This window comes from Tenrec ecaudatus, chromosome 10, assembly GCF_050624435.1.
Source record: "Tenrec ecaudatus isolate mTenEca1 chromosome 10, mTenEca1.hap1, whole genome shotgun sequence".
NCBI classification, from domain to species: Eukaryota; Metazoa; Chordata; class Mammalia; order Afrosoricida; family Tenrecidae; genus Tenrec; species Tenrec ecaudatus.
Window position 1 is genome coordinate 88,353,627 of NC_134539.1, and position 12,731 is coordinate 88,366,357.

At 55.4% G+C, this 12,731-nt stretch overlaps 1 protein-coding gene across 6 annotated transcripts in view; it reads right to left on the reverse strand.

The window, feature by feature from the left end:
• TOM1L2 (target of myb1 like 2 membrane trafficking protein) overlaps positions 1–12,731 on the reverse strand; it is a 154,154-nt gene that overhangs the window by 37,617 nt on the left and 103,806 nt on the right. For 3 of the 6 annotated variants that reach the window (XM_075560959.1, XM_075560958.1, XM_075560957.1), the window contains exons 4-6: positions 12,171–12,320; positions 2,924–3,058; positions 1,511–1,666 (exon numbers count right to left, since the gene is read on the reverse strand). In XM_075560959.1, coding sequence (XP_075417074.1) covers positions 1,511–1,666; positions 2,924–3,058; positions 12,171–12,320 — 441 coding nt within the window. The remainder of the gene's footprint in view (positions 1–1,510; positions 1,667–2,923; positions 3,059–12,170; positions 12,321–12,731) is intronic. The other 3 variants (XM_075560962.1, XM_075560961.1, XM_075560960.1) reach the window with 1 other exon arrangement.

A 12,731-nucleotide genomic window follows, 5' to 3' on the forward strand; every position in this document is an offset into this window, starting at 1 on the left:
TTAGGGCAAAGAATGTACGGATGTACTTTATACACTTGATGTATGTATATGTATGGATTGTGATAAGAGTTGTATGTGCCCCAAATAAAATGAAAAAAGAAAAAAAAATGTTTGCTGCTTGAACCATGGTTTCTGCCTTGAGCTCCCCCTGGTGGATGGTTCACAGTGCCAGGAGTGTGGTGGTCCACACCTGTCACTCATCTATCTTTCCCTGGTGGAAGGCCTCAGGGGTTGCCCTGCACTCCCACCCTCCTACCCATCCAGGACCCCAGGCTCGCTATCCAGCTGCTGAGAAGGCTTCCCCAGAGCACGGACGGTGATGGCAGCAAGGAAGTAAAAAGGCTCCATCACTGTCCAACTTTCCAGGACGCTCTGTCCTGCCCTACAGGGGCAGGGCCTGTCGTCAGAGAATGGCCTCCTGAGGGCCTCTTTATAGGGAAAGACCTGGTCATTCTTGGTCTTGAGGAAGCGCTGGGTCTAGTGGACTGAAGCCCCTGGCCAGGGGGAGCCCAGACATGGGCCTTGCTTCCTGCTCCTCTGTACACACAGCAGTTTGTGGGCGACTCACAAGACGCCCTCTGCTGTGGCCTGTGGTGCTCATGAGTACCCTCAGTGGGGAGGGCCGTCACTTCTCTGCTGATGAGGAGTCAGGTCGCATGACCCGAGCTCAGCCTCTGGGGCAGTCTCCAGCACATCAGGACACATGCCCAGGCCTGCCTGACCCGGCCTCTCTTGCTCCCACTCACCACCTGGTAGGGAGCCTGTGTGGCCTGGTACGGGATGTCTCCGTTCAGTGGACACCCTTGTTTGGGACCTTGTTTAACTGAGCTGCTAGGATAAAGGAGGCATCATCACAAATGTTAAAGAAGGATTTTTGAAAATATAGATACTTGGTAGATTTCCACCGCCCCCTCCCAAGTCTGACAAATTCCCAAATACTAACTAATGGAAAGTGTAAGTGGTTCATCTAAAAGCCAGCAAAGAGAAATCCAGATCAGGGTTAAAGCCGTAGTGGCTCATCAGGAAGCAATGCATATGTGGCCGGGATCTGGGAGAAAGGCACCCCTCTGCTCCTGCGAGCTTGCTGAGTGTGTCACTTGCCTCTTCAGAGGCCTCTGGTGGCTCTCAATTCTCACAGGACACGACTTACAAGGCCTTCCCCAACTGAGCCCTGCCCTCAGACTTTTGGCTGCAGCCTCTGTCAAGTCCCCCCTCAGTGGACTCTGCACATGCTCCTCTGTGCCTCTGCTCTTCCTAGAGCCACTTCACCTGACAGCCCCTACTCCTGCTTTAAGACCCTCATCAGCACCAGCTGCCTAGGCCCATTGCGCTCCCAGCAGGCAGACAGGGAGCTCTGCATCTGCTCCCCCATGCTCCTCAGAGCCCAGGAGGGAAGGGGCTGGCCCTTTCATCTTCATATCCCTAATACCTAGTAAGTGCCAGGCCTGGGGAGGCTTCTGTGATCCCTTGGAAGGATGACCTTGCTGGGGAACAGGGTGTGTGCAAATACCTGTTCTGAGTTGGCTGTGATGGGACCAGTCACGGTCAGCAGTGGGGCCTGCGGAGTGGAGGAAGGAGCAGGAGGCGAGGAGTAGGGGCCGGCACTCGTCCTCGGCTGGGACTGGGGCTTGGGCATGGTGGCGGCTGGATCCACTTCAGGAATGCTCTGGTAGGGCAGAAACAAAGTCGTCTGCTCACTTGAGCCTCTGGGCTGCACCTCCCATCACCGCCACCCGAGGGAGGCGGAGCCCAGCTTGGCTGGGGCCTCACAAGGTTCAGCTGACTCCTGGAAGCCTGGTGTCCCTCTACTGAGTGAGTGGCAAGCCACAGAGCCTGCCTCTGCTCTCCTCCAGTGAGCTGCTCACAGGGCAGAGGGAGAGGCTGAGACGGCGGGGAACCCTGGAAGGAGGCTGCTATCAGGTTTGGGGAATTGTGCGAAGCCTACGTTTCCATTCCGGCGTCCCCAGGGAGGCTAGCCTGACCAGTGATTATGCAATACACCGCACGCTCCTTGTGAGGGCGGCCGAAACAACCGGCATCTGTGCTGTCAGCCCCAGACTAGCGCAGGCTGTGCTCACTCCCCACAGCACAGTAGGCCGTTTGCAGGCCTCATCACGAGGGCAGCATTTGGGGAAGGACAATTCTCTGCATGTGCCCATTGGCATCTCATAGAGCCTCTTGGACAGGACTTACTTGGTCTCACCAGCAGCCTGCGCATTCCACAGAGGGCACCAGTAAGGTGAGGCAGGCTGCGATGAGGCATCTTTCCATTTGCCGGAGTGTGTGCCTCTCACAGGCCCCCAGGGCTGGGCGCCACCATCCTGGGGCGGGCCTTGCTGCAGGGCATGCATCCACTTTTGGGCAAAGGATGGCTCCTGCGTGGTGGGAGCACCCAGGCTGGCATTGGAATAGCCCAGCGGGATGCCCTAAGGGGAGTCTCTCATGGGCTTCTGGATTGATGCAGACAGAACACTCATGTCTCAAACGGAACTTCAGGTCAGCCTGACTGGCACAGCGGTCTGCAGCCAGGGATGTCAACCCCTCTGCAGCAGCCAGCGCGTGCTGGTGCTACCAAGGGATGGATGACGAGGCCCTGAACACTCCAGGGCCCTCTGGAAAGCAGCTGCCAATGGATTGCACAGGCCGGCCCGCCTGAAATGATTCTGCTGTTACAATTTCCCTCAGCCAACGGGAGACCTGGAGGAGACACTGCTGTCACTTCATCACCTGCCCCACCAGCTGCCTCGGTGCTGCACACACACACCCTTGACACACACACCCCCATTGTTGGAAAGAAATGCTTCTGAATCTTAGGGACTTGTGACGGCCTGCTGAATAATTCAGTGAGCAGCAGCAGGGTGGTGGCAGTGGGCTGGCCAGCTCTTCGATAGGTCTTTCGAGAACACGCCAGCTGGACACTCACCCGCTGTGGTGTGTGTATTGGAGACAGAGCGTCCAAGTCTGCCATGGGGAACTCGACCCCCTTTCTCTTCAGCTCCTCGTATATGTGCACAACGCCCGTGAGGTCTGGGCTGCTCCGGAAGGCATCCGCCCAAGCCTGCGGGAGGGCCAAGGGGGTCTGTGAGGAAGAGTCTGTCCCCGGGACAAGCACGCCCATCAGAGGCCAGGCTCTGTCCCCTGCGCTGGAAGGCACATCTTACCCTGCCTGGCCTCCCTCAAGCTGCCTTGAGGGGACCGGTCAGATCGCAGTTCTCAAAGGTACTATTTTAAGTGTGGACAAAACCAGAAGACTTAATGCAGCGTGTCATTTCCTGAGCGAGGCGGCAGAGGTAACATCTGAGCACACTGGCATGTGCTAAAATCCAGGCATTTCCCTGGCTGTAAGGAAAGAGGTAAGTCCCTGGTGCGGCCTAACTGACAGGAACAGCAGGCACGGGGCTCAGGCAAGTGCTCAGCCTCGCACCTCCTCTGCACTGTCGGTGCTGGCTGAGCACGGCCGGAGTCTGTAGGCCAGCTGAGCTAAACGGAGGACAGTTGACCTGTGCGATGGAACCAAGGCTGATGCTAGTCTTTCCTCGGTGGACCAGGAGAATGACGATAAGGCTGAGACTGCCAGGGCCGGACAGACCATCTATCTGAGGCGGAGGCGGGAGAGCCAGCCCTGAGCTTCATCCCCTAAGTTGTGCTGATGAAGGCCCGGTGGGAAGCATGCCGCTAGATTCCCAGGTGTAAGACCACGAGAGGCAGAAACACAAACAAACTGCCACTTATTCTGTTGGTCCGCAAAACTCTAAAAAAATTAGCAGGCATTATGTGCTTTAGAATTTAGAGGAGATCTCAAAAAAGCAGGTCACTCTTCAGCAATGGGATGCCACCCTGCCAGTCCTAGAGCCTGGGGGTACGCAGGCCTGAACCAGCTGTTGCCACCTGCACTTAACCACGCCGTACCCCTGTGGTGTGCACTGCAGTCAATCTTGGGGAAGCCATGGACACCCTGCCTCAAAAGGACAGGCCCAATTGAAGTTCACAGGTCAGCTTCTCCAAAGGCTCCTTAATGGCCACAGAAGGAGCTCAGTCTTCCTACCAGGCCAGCTTGTGTGGCCCACTTATCTACTCTGCATACTAAGGGGTCATGCCACCTCCTCCACAGGACAGCCGGTCTTGGCTAGCACGCTCTCTCATTTGCAAAAGGCCCTCGGGCCCACCGGCTCTGTTGCTGGCTCAGCCTGGAGAGGCCTCACAGAGCCCAGCCTCCCCCCTGTACCCCAGTCCGGCTGCAGCCTGTGCCTGTGGCTTGGAGAGGTGCTCACATTTTCATTTGATGTTGGTTTCAGTTCTGAGCCCAGTTTCAGGGGCTGCAGGAGGGGCTGGGGTGGAACAAACAGGATGGCTCCCCTGGGTGCCATTTCATGCCTCTATTTCTCCTGGGAACAAACGGCCCCAGAGCACCTCTAGAATGTCTCCTGCTTCCCCCTCTAGCCAAATGTGAGCTAACAGAGTAAAGAATTACACACTCTCTCCACAGGAGCACGCACGGGCGGCACCCGCCAAACATGAGCTGCAGGGCCCTCTTACGGGGGCACGTCCTCACCATTCACAGAGGTACCCAGGGCCATGTCAGCTCCGAGTGAGTGTGTGTACGTGTGGGTACGTGCAACTGGGTTGGACGGATCAGATTCTCTTCCTCTCTGAGGTCAGCCCTGGGCCTCAGGGAGAGCTGGGCCCCTCTCTGGGAAGGCAGAATTGTCCTCTACAATTCTCCTACGGTCCTGTCCTCTACAGTCTCCTGATCAATTCTCTTCTTCGCCTAGGCAAGCTGGAGTTGGCATCTGTTATGTGCAACCAAGTATTCTTGGCTCACCCAGCCCTTCCACCTGCCAGTTTCAGCTCCTGCACAGGGCACCTGCGCAGTCTGGGCGAGGTGGCCGCTTGAGACCATATGCTCTCGACAGCATCCTCCACTGAGCAAGCTGCTGATGCCAACAGAGGGATGGGGGCAGGGGGTAAGAGAGCGGTCCCATGTGAAAGTGCAGAAATGAGGGCTGTGTGCCTTCAGTCTCATTTTGGAAAGCACCTAATCAGCAGGCGCCGTCTTCTTCCAAGTCTCCTCCACCTCACACACAGGAAACGAGCTCATTCTCATGGTCACTAAGCTTGCTCTTTCCTGCTCCCGCAAGCAGAGGAGGGGCGGGCACTCAGGCTGTGCACGGACTGCAGAGATAAAGGAGAAGCCCGCCACAGCGCTGACCCCACTGCTGTATCTCAGGGGCCAGGCACAAGCCCCAGGGCGCCAGGTCCCACTCCCAGAACTTCTGCCCTTGAAGTCAGCAGCAGCAGCGCTGCTGGCAGGCTGCCTTCCCTGAGGACTGCCTGCTCAGCTGGGTGCCACCACACTGAAGGTCCTGTCACAGGAGCTGGTCAGCAGCTGGCCGGAGGGAATGTCTCGCAGGAAGCCATGCCCATCAGAGAGCGAGCCCCTTCCTTCCCTGGGCTACAGTGTAAAGGGTTTGAGAGGGAAGGACGACTAAAGAGGAGAGAGAGAGAGAGAGAGAGAGAGAGAGAGAGAGAGAGAGAGAGAGAGAGAGAGAGAGAGAGAGAAACGCTTTCCTTCTGTCATTACTCAGTTTACACACCAAATCCCAGTCTAAAGCCTTAGAGACATGCAGTCTGCACTCTCATCCTTTCTGTAACCCTCAAGTTCTGACAAAGTCTTCTTCCAGCCAATTTCAGACCGACGTGTAACTGCTGATTTCGATGATGGCTCCAGCAATTTGCAGGCTGACGGCGTGTTCCATTGATGCTTCCGGACCAGGTTTCCTGTGCCTAGTGACAGGGTCTCCGCCCAGCTTCTGGCTAGAGGCCTGCCACCCAGGTCTTCTCATCTTATTCCCACTGCCATCACGTTGGTGCCGAGTCACTGCCACCCTACAGGACAGGGTGGAAGTGCCCTGTGCGTTTCTGAGGCTGTAACTCTTTATGGGAGTAGAAAGCCCGGTCCTCTCCCCACCCAGGTAGGTCTTGGACGCCTTCAAAGAACAGGACACCTCCTGCTCCTCCTGCCCCACCCTCACTGCTCCAGATCACTTTCTTGAATGGAAAGAGAACTTTCCGTACAGAGAGTAATTTTAGACCCTACTGCTGGGCACCAGAACAGGAGCAGGGAGACATGACTACACTGAGGTCACTCTGCCGAGATGGTGTCCCTTCTGTTCCTAAAACTGTCTCAAGGGATAAAAGGAGAGATATGACGTCAAGTGTGTGTGTGTGGGGGGGAAGGGTTTCCTGGTCTTCTCAATAAATAATCTTACCACGAGCAAACAATAAGCCTTGTTATGTACTAAAGAACAGAAAACACCATCTCTGCGCCATGACACCAGCCAGAAGAACTGGGTGATGCCCAGGTCAAAGAATCAGAAGAGAATCTTGATCAAAAGGGGGAAATTATAGAACAGGACGTCAAACTCTCCCAGATTCCCTTTTGACTTCCTAGAGTTATAAAATTTGGATAAACCTCTGCCACTATTACCTTGAGATAATCACTACACCTTATACCAAAAAGATCCCCTAAAATGTTCTTAAAACCAAGTATAAAATGTTCTTAAAACCAAGTGGTAGTTTAGTGTAATTAGTGTAAGTCAAAAATGTCTGCCGTGACCCATGTGCCTGCACTTTCAAGAACATCCCTCTGGGATCACAACGGTCACGGCAACTCAGAAGATCAGGTGGGACTTTGTGGGGCGGTGAGAACCAACGCTGCCCAGGCCCGAGGAACAGCGCCGCCATCACTGCGAGGAGCACGTGGAAGCAGGTGCTCTGGTGTACACCTGCTGTGTGCATTCTCGGTAACAACGATGACAACAAAGCAAGCTTACTTTAATGAGAGAACAAAGGAGCCGAAGCCAAAAGCATGATGCAAGGGTGAAAGGAACACTCAGGGACGATGTCAGCAGAGGCTGGAGAGCTGGGAAGCCAGGCTTTCTGCTCCCAGTGTGCCTTTCCACCCAGTCTGTGGGTAGGACACTGGTTTGGGCCAGCGCCTCCGGTGGGGGTGAGCCTCACACACCACGCGGGGATGACTGTCACAGAATCACAGCGCTCAGGGAAAACGAAGTGTGTGTTTTGTGCTATCATCAGGAGCCCTGGGGGCAGAGCGTGTGACTTGGGGCTTCTAACTCAGGGCCAGTAGTTTGACACCATCAGCTGCCCTGCTCTTGTATAGATGGACGGCCTGGGGCATCCACAGGAGCAGTTCTACTCTCTCCTACAGGCTCACCAGGGCTCAGAATGACCCCATGCAGTGAGTTTGTATCACAACCAAGAGGCTTTCACCAACAGAAATGTCCTATCTGAAGTTGTAGAGGAGATAAGTCTGAAATCAGGGCCCCACATTCACTGGGTGCTCTGGGAGAAAGCCTTTGTTTCTCCGGCTTCTGCTCTTTGGCTCCTGGGGCTCTTCAAGTGGCTTGTCATTTATCTTCGCCATCTCTGCAGTCCTTGCTTAATGGGCTCCTTGAATGTCTCAAAAGAGATAGATACAAGACATACCCTGCATGAATACTGTCTCATCAACATAATAAAGGGATTGAAAGGACAGTGGGCATGGGTCAGGATCTACAATACATATTTTTGGGGGTACAATTCGATCCATCACATGGAGGGCAGTCTGGGGGCCCCTGAGGGTGCTCTGGAGCACACGGCCCATGAGTGTGTTCTGTTTTTCCAGGCAGGGCTGGCTGAGCTCGAGGGAAGGGGCAGGGTGCTGGGAGAGCGTGCTAGGCAACAACGAGCTCTCATCACATACTTGTTCATGGCAAAAATACGCCCCTGGAAATGCCCCCTCTGTGCCAGGGAATGTCTGTGGCAAGCATTCCAGAGAGCAGCCAGAAAGGACAGGGAGAAGCAGAGGCAGGCATGCAGGAGGAGCACTATTCGCGTCCCTCACCGGCCAGGAGCTTCAGAAAGGCCAGTGCTCCTCCCCCCACGTGGAGCAGCGGGAGGGAGGGACAGTTCTCCCCAGAGGCTGGAGGTCACGGTCCAGTCGATGCTTGGGGGGCAGGAGGGGCGATGGTCTCCCTGTGGGGCCCTTAATCCTAAGAGTTTTTCTAGTGCCAGCACATTCTGCTTACTTCCACGTAAGGGGAAATTTGGGGCTATCCCTGAAATAGTTCAACTGGCTTGTGTCCGTGCTGGCTAGGCCCCAACCCTCAATCAGCTGCATCTCTCCTGGTAAATCCAAAGTCCCCCTGCTCCTTCCCCATTGTGCCGTACGTCTGTCCACGCTGACATCAGAGCTGCGGCTTACTCACAACCTGGACGGCCAGGAGAGCTAGGGAGCCACGCATCACCCCAGCTTTTCTGGGGCTCCTCGGGGGAGAGGAGCCCTTGCTCTCAGAGGGGGCAATTGTCAGACGCCGGAGGGGCAGGAGGAACCGTGTGTGTTTAAAAATCTCGTTTTAAAGCTTTCTTTCTCAAAGACGTGGAAGGTTGCGCCAAGCAAAGCCCCGCGCACTCAGCAGGGCTCTAATGGAAACGCTGGGAGACCCCGCAGGTCCGAGGGGCGGTTGTGGTTCTTTCCTGGGGCTGCTGTAGCAGATTGCCATGAACCCAGTGGTTTAAAACAACAGAAATGTATTCCTTCGCAGTCTGGAGGCTGGGCGTCCACAATCAGTGTGTCGTCGGAGGGCTGTCTGTGCTCTCTCTGGGGGTTCTGCGGAGAATCCAACCCAATTTCCAACGGTGGCCAGCAATCCTCGGCTTATAAATGCATCCCTCTAATAATCTCCCTGTCCTTGTTGCCACCGGGTGGACTCACATCCAAACTGTCCTCTTCTGAGCAGGACGCCATTCATTAAATGCAGGGCCGCTCATTCCAGGTGGCCTCATCTTCGCGTGATTACCTCTGTCTGCAAAGTCCCCATTTTCAAACCCAGTCCCAGTCCGAGTTAGGACTTGCTGCTCACTGAGCATTTTTCATATGAGCCCCAAAGTGGGACTGCCAAAGCCTTCCAGTGAGCTGGACGCACTCAGCCACGGAGCACTGGCCAGCCCCGAGGGTGACGGGGGCCAGGAGCTGCTCTCACACGCAATCTGCACGACTGGCGTGAGCATGGTGGGCTGGTCACAAACAAGCACAGCCGGGCAGTGCCATGTGCGTGATGTTCAAGAAAGACGAGGCTCTGTGTGGTGCCGGGGCCTGGGGAGCAATCCACTCTTGGTGCTGGTCAGTGGAGGACCCCATGCAGGTCATGGCGGGGAACACAAGCCGATGCATTGCTATGACCCTGGTCAGAGCCCACCACTCCGCCCCGGTCCACAGTCGTATATCCACGTTCATCAGACTGTACTTACTCTTGCTATCTGCGATTCCCTAAATACTAACTACGATTCAATACAAGGTCCAACAGGTCACAGATGCCACGCATCTTCCAGCTCTAACTGCCCCCCCCCCCGCCCCGTCAGGCTGTCGAATTCCACCCAAAGGCACCTCTCCAGGACACTTGCACGTCACAGCTGAAGCAGGGAGGGCGTGCCCTCTGTCCATCAGACGCCTCAGGGCCCCAGGGAGTGGTAGGCATGGCTCTTGCCAAATCAGCAGGGTATACCTGCAGACACAGGTGGAGGGGTGCCCAACCAGAGTGGTGGGGGCTGGAGGGTGGTGTAGAGGGGTGTGTTAGAGGGCAGGAAGGCAGAATCATGGCCTCCACTTGACAGTGCTGGGGGAAATGGGCAGGAGAGGTGGTAAAGTGGGTGTTTGGGGTCAGGGCAGAGTGGTGGGCGCTGACTTGGGTCATAGCAGTGCATCTGGCTTGTCTCCCCGCCATGATCTGCACACAGTCAGTACAGGGAGCACAGGTTGTGTCCAGCAAAGGGTTGGGACTATCATGTAGCATGGACCACAACCATGGCCCAGTGAGAACACGTCCTTTCCAGGTCTGACTCGAGCAAGCTCCCTGTGGCCACAGTGCGCTCTGCAGAAAGCCTTTCCTGTTCCACGGGTTCAGGCTCCACCACTTCCACTGTTTGTGAGAAAAAAGACCACTCCTTATCCCCACATCAGGTCCTGGAATACTGAGGAGTAAGAGCGTGCGCTGGCAAAGTTCCAGAAGGTCTGCATGGCTGTGCATGCATGTGCATGCACGCTCACGCACTCGAGGGCATGCCTGCGCAGGCACGTGCATGTGGTGGGAGGAGAAAGCTGCGGGCTGGGCAGAAGGACAAAGGGAAGGGTAGTCCCTGAGGGAAGTGTGGAAGGGGCTCTGCAGTCACCCACATGGCTCCCCTGACTCACAGCTACTGCCATCGGCCAACCACCACCTACTCAGCACTTACCCTATCCACCCAACTGCTCCCTGGGTCTTCAAGGAACTTAGAGGGGGCCGAAAACAGAAACGCTAGTAAGCAAGTGCTGAAGGGGCCACAAAAGCGGGTGGTGGCGAGCAGGGGGTGCAGACGGACGGTCGGCGTGCACTTGAATCGTTCTTCCTTCGGCTTGGCCTTTCTCCTTCTCGGCCTCTGGCACACCACCACTGCATCTCACTGCTCCCGGCCTGTCACGCTTCTTGGTCCTTGCTGGAGCAGACTTGCCGCCCTGCCTCCCCTGGCTCCTTCCTGGCCTGGAGCACAGCCCTCATCAGCTAGGGTGAGGAGTTGGCTGATGTGCTTTCTCCATCTAAACCCCAGAGCTGATGGTCTACAAGTCACCAGTGGGTTTCCACCACCTCCAGGAGAACGCACTAACTCTTTACACTCAGGGTCCACAAGCCTTAACCATCCTCTGGCTTCAGCTCAGGCTCCCTCCACCGCCTCCCGCAGCTTGCCCCCAGGCAGTCTGCATTAGGTTCCTATTTCCCAAGTGATGGTTTAAAAGTACGTTCCCAGAATCTTTGATGCTCTCCACTTGAAGAGGCTTAATTCATCTCCCTTTGAGACGGGCCGGTGACCCTGTCTAACAAATACAATGGGATGGCATGAGGCTGTGTGACTGCCGAGACCCGGCCGTACAAAGCAGAGCAGCCTCTTCCTAACTCTCTCGGACGGCTCACTCCAGGGAAAGCCAGCTGCCAGGTCCTGAGGACACTCAAGAGGTCTACATGGTGAGACACTTGGGCGCTCTGCCAGCCATCAGCAAGTAGCTGAGGCCTCTTGCCAACAGCCATTTGGGTGCAGGGCCTCAGCTGCAGCTCCTCCAGCCTGAGCTGAGCCTTGGGATGAGCGCAGCCCTGGTGGAAGTCTGACTGCACAAGAGACCCCAGGCCAGAACCACCCAGCTAACCAAGCCCTCAATTCCTGGTCCCCAGAAACTACGAGACAGCACACAGGTGTTGCCTTTAGCTGCTCCGTGATGAGGCGATGTTTCACAAGCAATTAGCAATGAACAACCTCAAGCAGGATGAAAGAATGGAAGTTTCTGGGTTTAAATATTTGCTGGAAAATATTTTTCTGCACTCATCCCAGAAATGCTGGCTCACCAACTAGCTCCCCAACCAGTCGGCAGGGCGGTTCTCTCTCTCGTTCTTCTGTGTTTTGTACCTGCACTCTTCTCTACCTGGACAAGGGGGCAGCCCGTGCCCACATGCTGACCTTCCATCAAGCTCCTCCTCATTCTTCTGGGTCCAACAGGAGTGACACTTTCCTTATCACCGTCCCTACTCCCACTCAACCTGCCTTATTACTCCCACCTTACAACTCCTGAGTACTCCTGACCCATGACTCCTACTGGACTACTCTGACTTATTACTCCTGTCTTACTACTCCCACCTTACTACTGAATTACTACCCCCACCTTACTACACTACCTTACTACTCCTGGCTCCCACTGTACTGCTCTGCCTTATTCGTCCTGCCTTACTACTCCTGACTCACGATGCCCACCATACTACTCTGTCTTATTCCTCCAGCCTTACTACTCCCACTCTACCCTGGCTGGCCTTGCCCTGTGCCTCCCCAGCCTGCACACAGCTCCAGCATGGCCACACTCGCAGCGGCGAAAGGCAAGGCTCTTAAGAAGCTTTAGTGAAGAGTCCTGTCGACTGGGTGGTGCGTCACAGCTTATGATTCCAGTGAGGCGAAGGTAAAAACTTAAACATTTGCCAGGAAATACTTAAACACAGAAACTCTCCACTCTTTGGTGGGAATTGTAGGAAAGCATGAGGACTTGATAAGAGGCCTCATTTTCCGCAGTCTCAACCCCAAAGAAAGGGCCGCCCTACCTGGATCAGAGCAAGCACTTTGTCCTGTACAATGGTGGGAGGGTTGTTCTTGGGAGAGATGATTTTGACCAGAACACTGTCGATGAAATCACGGTTCGCCACAAGGATGTGGAAGCGGTGGCCACAGTTCTTCACACACGTTTCCAGCACCTGGCATGGGAAGGAAACACAACAGGGTCACCAGGCGGGGCCAGAGGAGACGTGGAGGCGGGGAGCGGGTCTCCACCACCCTGTTTGTCTCCCCTCTTCCTTTTGGCCTGTCTCCCCCAGAGTCACATCTCCAAGACACTCCCACACCCCACTCAGCTCTGCCTCCCGTGATAACAGCAGTCCCTTACCAACGGAGACTGCGCATCTCTCCACAGTGAGTAGGTAGTCAGGTCAGGGGTTACTGAGGTGCTAGTTATACATGAGAAGGGTGCTGGTTTAATGCACTCAAAATGACTGAGCCCATCCCTGAAAATTCGCATGTTAACTCCTCTCCTTGGGCCTGTGGGTGTGAGGCATCAGCCAATAAGACACAGGCTCTGTCACTAGAGGAGGCTGCTGTGACAGCTTGGA